Here is a 7532-nt window from a genome sequence, read left to right on the forward strand (position 1 = left end):
TTTTTTTTTTCAACGTTTATTTATTTTTGGGACAGAGAGAGACAGAACATGAACGGGGGAGGGGCAGAGAGAGAGGGAGACACAGAATCGGAAACAGGCTCCAGGCTCTGAGCCATCAGCCCAGAGCCTGATGTGGGGCTCGAACCCACGGGCCGCGAGATCGTGACCTGGCTGAAGTCGGACGCTTAACCGACTGCGCCACCCAGGCGCCCCTAGATTTCTTTCTAAGTAACAGTACCATGTTTTTTTCTTTTGTTTTGTTTTGTTTTTGGAGAGAGAGAGAGAGAGAGAGAGGGCGCAAGTGAGCGAGGGGGCAGAAAGAGAATACCAGGAAAGGCAGAGAAAGAAAGAGAAGTGGGCTTCACCCGAAGAGGGGCTTGAACTCAGAACTGTGAGATCATGACCAGAGCCAAAGTCAGATGCTTAACAGCTGAGCCACCCAGGTGCCCCAGTAACAATACCATCTTAATAAGCATTCGCCAAATGTAGAGTAAAATATGTCAGCTGATTTCAGAGTACTGGAGGAGAAGAACATTCTTCCTTTTTTTAAAATATTATGGAAAGTTTATAGTTGAGGTCTTGTTTAACTTCTCTAAGTCATCCTTGACAGTTAAGACTCAAAAGGGTTAATTTTGCAAAAGCAAAATTAATGAAAGATTTGGTGACTCTTAATTTGTGAAACCAGGACAGTGCACTGTGGGGTAGCAGTCAGCTCTGTGTGATGGATTTAGGATTATGACAGAGAATAGGATTTGGTGCATTAAGCGTTATTACCATATCTGTGCTAATTCTGTCTTCATGGATTTACCATAGACTTTGTTGTTAACAGGAAGTTGCTTGAAGCCTTCTCTGTCTCTAGTGTTATTATATAGTGAATGACATGTCTTGGTAAATAAAATGGTTGCACTGCTAAGAAAATGCCTTACTCGGGGGATGTATTACATGCTAAAGCTGGAGTGCTTACTGGAAATCCCAGTCTTTTGTTTAGTTCATGTTTCAGTCTTAATGTCCTGGCAGATTCATAAACCTTGGAACTAGCATGAATTGCCATTTCCCTCTTAAGTTATCATTTAAGATATTTCTCTAACTCTTATTCAAATTGTTCAGTGCCTGTTGGCCTTCCTTACTTCTTTCCTAAGGAGTGTTCAGGCAATTTGTGAAAACTTATTTTTAAGAAAAACCACAAAGTGTTTTTAGTATTGTTCATGTTGCTTTTTTCCCCCTTTCCATTAGGAGAAAGACCTTTGAATCTCCGAATGCCTAATTTACAGAACAGACAACCCCATCATTTTGTGGTGGATGGAGAGCTGAGTAGACTTTATCCCAGTGAGGCAAAGTCCCAGTCAGGTAAGAATATGGGATATTATTAGAGTAACACTGGAATAAAATATCTTTAAATTCTGTTTTCCTGCCCTCCACTGTCATTCCCTACTCCCCCCCCCCCCGCCCCTGGCCCCCCCCCTCCCGCCAAAAAAGAAAGAGAAAGGTAAGGTAATTTACTAACAATGTTACTAGTCAGTTTTTCTCCTTTTGGAAATAATAGATTGCTCGAATAATAGCAAGTCTTTTGTTTGTTTGTATAAAGTAGGCTTGAATTCATGACCCTGGGATGCTTGACTCGGGATGCTTGACCCTGAGTTAGGGTCTTAACTGGCTGAGCCACTCAGGTGCCCCATTAGCCAGTCTTTTTTAGAAAATGGTATTCCAAAGAATTGACAGAAGCTTATGAAGGTTGATAGTATTTTGATTAGCTATTACACTAATGGTTACTTTTATACAAGATTTAAAACCAAATAATACATGGCTGATTTATGTAATTACCTTTTTCCAGCCTTACATAATGTGAAATTGAGGGATTACATGTTTCTTTTCATACTAAGAAAACCCTGTACACCAAGTCTAAACTTTTCTTACAGATGCATTTTGGGGGTGATATTTATATTTCAGAAGTAAACTGAACTCCATAAAGGAAAAGTTATTCCTTATTACTGTTAGATGTTTACCTATTTTCACCCAAGAAAAAGTGAGTTAGACACAGTATTAGAGAACAACACCATTTGAAAATATGTAGTATCACTCAGCCTTTGAGTTAAAGTAACTTCACTTGAAGTCCATTGCTTCATCTGTAAAACAAGTATCATTTCTACCGCATGGAGTTAATGGGTGTTCTACAGGTAGCATATATATAGAATTGTCTGGTTGATAGCATATAAATATAGAATTGCCTGGCTGATAGGAATTCAGTAAATGGTAGCTACTGTTTTTATACTCTAGCTAAATTTAAAATCTACTTTTTCATAGAGTAAATTCATAAATTGAACTAATTTCGGATCAGCTATTCGTATTGGTTACATTTCTAGAATCCTTTTCAAAGTGTGTGCATATATATTTGTCTTTTAGTGCTAGTGCTTCCTATCAATGCTCTATGCTGTCATTCTCTGGTGTTTTTGTGAGGTTGAAATAACTGCACACACCTGACTCCAGGAAATGGTTCCTTATGAGAGTAGTCTTCGTTCTTCTATCATGTGTCATGGCTGGAGATACTTTTAAAGATAGTTCTATGTTGAAATGTGGAAGATTTTTTTTGTCTCTTTTTTTCATTGATAGTGATTATATATTTTAGCCAGTAACTTTGTATACATGTGACCCATTTTATTTCGCATGTATTTTTTTATCATGTTGAACCAAATGTTTAATAAAAATATGGTCTATTTGTTAAATGCTTTTTTGTGCCTTTCATCGTTTAATTCTCATGCCGCACTGTATAGATACTATCCCCATATTACAGATGAAGAAAGATACTAAGGCTTAGAGAGGTGTGTACGTTGCTTGGAGATGTACACAGCTAGTAATTGGCAGAGATGGAATTTAAATCCAGAATCGAAGCTCTTAATCACAAATTCTATAAACAAAATGTTTTTATGGGATTGCTGAATTATGAATAGTTGATACTGTTTGCTGTGGATTTTGGGGATTTGTTTCATATGTTTGAATTTGTTTTTTGTGATCCATTGATTTAAAGTATCAACACACCCTGTTTCCATTTTTATGCAGAGAGTCTTGGGATTTTAAAAGACTACCCTCACTCAGCTTTTACTTTAGAAAAGAAAGTCATCAAAACAGAGCCTGAAGATTCAAGATAGCTGTGATTCTCCCACTGTTTTCTGGAAATGGCATTCAGTTTAAGGATAATGCTCCATCATAGAAATAAGCCTTAATAACCAACGTTGCCTCATTCAGCTCAAACAGATTTCATAGCCAAAGCATAAGGATTGATACAGTAGTCTGTGGAAACCAGGAAGACAAAACAACAGCCACAAAAGAGAAAATTGAGAGAATGTTGCAATCTGTAACAGAAATATTGATCCATTCACATTCCTGTGTAAGTCATTTTACGTGGAAAAGCTTACAAATTAATATTGTAAGCATTCATTATTTAAGAATGTACAATGTATTTGTGTAATTTATAGAAGTAAAAGCTAGATGTGGAGACCTGTTTGGTCCAATAGATGTGGATACGGTTTATTTTACTTGAAATTTCACTGTCTACTTTTAAGTGTATTTAGCATAGATATTATTATTTGTTAGAGTTTAGATCTTTGCAGTCGTAAAGAAAGTTTAAGTGATGTAGTTATTGGCAAGGTTGCAATGACTTTGGAAAAATGGAAAGCAAATGGCTTAATTTAAACCAAGAAAAATATTGTGTATTTAATATTTGATAAAACAGATTTTAATAGGAAATGTGTCTTTTTTAGTAGTAAAATGTCACTTTTGCTGGCTTAATCAGGCACATTTATGCAATTAATAAATACTAAAGTAAGTTTAAAAATGGGCACTAGAGTAGCAAATCTCTTACTTAGTCGACTCAGATTGCATTATATCATTATATCGTAACAAAAATAGGAAGCTATTACTTGGACAGAGTATTTGAAACAAGTGAACTGATGTGTAAAAGCCTTGACTTAAACATTGTTATTTAAGAATGTGTTGAATAGATTAAGGCATAATAAGTTAACCCCAAATGTGATAAGGATGGTGACTAGTAAAAAGGCTATAATATATAATATTATAGAGTAAGAACCATTTTATATCCAGAAATTCTTCTTTATGTCCTAGATAGAGTCTGAGAAAGTAGGTGGCTCTCCCTGGGGAATGTCTCACCACCCAGACCGTAACAAGTGTGGACAATCACTACATCCACATTTGCAGGCATAATTCTGTGGACATTTAGGTGACACCTGTATTTGTTATTTATTTTACAATTTTGTGGACCTTTCATATTTGTGTCTGCAGTTTTTTTCTTAAAATTCATTTTAGCTTGAAAGTATGTTTTAATTTCTTCCCCCTAATTAGTGGGCTGTGTGCATATTTATGGGGGTGTGCTTAAATGTTAATAATGTACTTGCATACTTAGGAGAATTTCACATTGGAATCCATAGTTTAAAAAAACCAAATACTATTTCTACCAATTTACATTTTTTCTTTTGGTTTAAAAGAAGACATTTGACTGCTTTACCTACTTCCTCCAGATTCATCTAAACCCGGATATTGCTGACAACAGCATACTGAGTTGAATATGTGGGTTTTTTTGTTTTTAATTCTGCTCTAGGTCATAATTGTGTACAAAATACTCAGTTGTACTCTGTTATACTAAAATTCATCAGCCAAATGTTGGATGAAATGTCGGGACTGTAGTCTCTGATCACTGTCACATATATAATTGCTTTTTCATTTTGATATGTAGAATAGCTTTACAGTAGAAACACCAGTAAACAACTTTTATACTATTGAAAGGCTCTTTCCCCTACCTAAATGTTTTAATTGTACCATAGTGTTTAGCCCACTGAAGAAGCTTTTTATGGACCTTGCAACTTCGTTGCTAGCGTGAGGTTGATTATTGTGGTGGTATTGTTCACTGTGTAGAAATAGTAGGAGTATGATTTAAATAGATTGTTCAGTTTTTAATATTAGCCATAGAACTGGTTAGTATCTCAGTAGTTTCATGAAACGTTTCCTGTATTCTAATCTATTTTGAGAAATTTTGTGGGTTTTTTTTAATTGTGTCTTACAGTTCAAGTTTGTAGATTTTAATAAGCAACAATTTTTAAAGATGCGGTAATCTTCCAACTAATATTTATCCATCTTTCATGGCCCCACAAACTGCATCTTTAAATCCATAAATAAGTTTCCGTAAGTATCATACTTTCCTGGTCTTTCAAGCTTAGTGATAAGGGGGAAGCACAAGAAAAATTTCAGTAGAATACAGTTTTTATTTTGTAAACACTAATGTATTAAATTTGCTATACATTGAAGCAAATAATATATATTTTTATTTGAATTGTATATATGAATTGGATGTTATAATTAGTTGATTTTTTTCATTGTGTTGGAGGTATTTTCACTGAACAAGGTCAATTGGTTACCTCAGTATTACAGCCAATATAGTCCAAGGGACCATTTCTCCCCAAGTCTGTGTTGTACTTTATTATGTGAAGTCTGCGTTTCTGTGACTCTTAAATCTGTTGGTGAGGTGGGACGAGTGCACTTGCTTCCTGTGGCAATAAAGATTTTCTGTGCCTCACACATTTATGTGTATAGACCTTTCTGCATAGCACTTTTCACAGTAGGTATTAGTAGCCTTCTCTGCCTCCCCTCTGTGATTGTTTGGGCTGGACTTGGGTGTTAGGAGCCAGGGCCAGGACTTCTCTCTTTAAGTCAAAACTAAATATCATTGTCTGCCTTCATTTCTAGAAACTAAATATTATTGTCTGCCTTCATTTCTAGAAAGTTACTTGGCAAACAGGTACTTAATTTGACTCTGTCGGGGATGGCGTTTGGTTTATATTGTTCTCACTTAAGAGAAGTTTACAAAGACATTGTAAAAACTATCCACCATATCTAACCAACTAATAAATTAAAGGAGGAACATTAGGATTTAACATTTATGATACACTAATATTTATAAAGTGTTAATGTGATTTGGCCTCAGTGTTACAGCTAATTACATGATATTGAGCCAAACTGTGGTAGAGTATCAGTAAAAGCTTTGCAGTGAAGTTTTAATTGATGAGTTTGGTGGGTTAATAAAGAGCTTCATTGTGTCCCAACACTGTGCTAGATGGTAGGATGAGGGTGGAGGCCACAGAGGAAACCTAAGACATGATCCTTGCCCTTTGTGAATCCAATACCTAGTTGAATTGGAACTAATACCACTCAGATAAAAATACAGATTTTCATGCGTTACAGACTTGGGATGAATAAGGAGCTGACATTTATGTGTATTCTGTGTTTAGTAGGCATTATGGGAGTAGGCACTGCACAGGTGAAAGAAAGCATATTTAGTGATTGAGATGCAGACGAGATCAGCCACGACTAGAATAGTTAACAGAAGGCCATGAGATGTGATGAAAAGCCATAGCGGTTGCGCATTTCTCGTTGAGGCCACTTAAAAAAAAAAAAATTATTAGGTTTTTTTTTTTTTTTTTTTTTTTTTTTAAGTTGAATGCCAGTTACATCTGCTTGCCAGGATAGTAATTCTTTTGACCGGCCCACTGAACCTGTCAAAAGGCAGGGGGAAATTGTGTTTTTTCTTGTCCTTAATTAGCAAAACCACTTGGGTAAAAGCTTTAGGACGCGGTGATTATGAGGCTACTAGCACCTAGTGTACCTTTACAATTATAGTTGGCGGAATTTAAGACTTAAACCTAAATAAGCATGCAAGGAATTTTCTCACATACTTGGTTGCTCAAATGTTAAAAAGTATTATTGACACGATACCTCTTTTACTTGTATGCTTGTAACTTCACTTTTTGCACTGAGACTTCAAAAGAAAATCAACGTATTAACCTACTGAAATTGAGGAGGTCTGTCTCTTATAGGAAATGAATTCGGTTAAGTAAACAGCTAAAGTTAGAGTCGAGTAAATGTTTTGTGTTTGTAACAGCTTAAAGCATATAACCAAATATGGTAGCTGCTATTTAACTAAAAACCACCTTATGGTCCAGCTGTGTGCCTGGGTGTTGTTTCAGGGAATCCAGGCTTATTTATTTATTATTATCCGTGGGTGTCCTCATAAATGAGATTCTCAAGTGGGCCTCCAAAATTAATAAAAGAATGAGCCAATGTTCAGAAATTTATTTTTATTGTAAACCCGTTTAATCTTAAAAAAAAAACCCTACTGTTAACTATTTCCTTACTGACTCTGTAAGATGATTCTTATTTTACATAGAAGTGACCAAAAGCTAAATGCGAGGGCCAGAGTTTTTCTTACTTTTTGAGTATGCACTGGTTAAAGCTTTAAAACCTCTTCTCTGACTTCCATTTCTACCGACCTTTGAAAAAATTTTTTTAATTACCTTGAAGGTCTTTTTATTTTTTGTATGTGTGCAGAAAAAGCTAATCGGAAATTTAGTTTTTAAGTTCCAACTTGCAAGTCTTTATCAGTGGAGAAAATTTTAACAATCACTTTTAAGGGAACAATGAATAATGACTGGTTCTGCTTACAGAATTGGTTAAGCTTCTTTCTTTCTTCA

The 7532-nt window shown here is 35.5% G+C and overlaps 1 protein-coding gene across 2 annotated transcripts in view; it reads left to right on the forward strand.

The window, feature by feature from the left end:
- The window catches only part of NAB1 (NGFI-A binding protein 1), a 43796-nt gene extending 38211 nt beyond the window's left edge, over nt 1–5585 (forward strand). For both annotated transcript variants that reach the window (XM_040475673.1, XM_040475674.1), the window contains exons 7-9: nt 1234–1347; nt 3055–3382; nt 5072–5585. In XM_040475673.1, coding sequence (XP_040331607.1) covers nt 1234–1347; nt 3055–3143 — 203 coding nt within the window. In that variant the 3' untranslated portion in view covers nt 3144–3382; nt 5072–5585. The remainder of the gene's footprint in view (nt 1–1233; nt 1348–3054; nt 3383–5071) is intronic.
- The last annotated feature ends 1947 nt before the right edge of the window (nt 5586–7532 follow it).

The sequence above is a fragment of the Herpailurus yagouaroundi genome, unplaced genomic scaffold (assembly GCF_014898765.1).
Source record: "Herpailurus yagouaroundi ecotype Mexico unplaced genomic scaffold, PumYag 140, whole genome shotgun sequence".
Taxonomy (NCBI): Eukaryota; Metazoa; Chordata; class Mammalia; order Carnivora; family Felidae; genus Herpailurus; species Herpailurus yagouaroundi.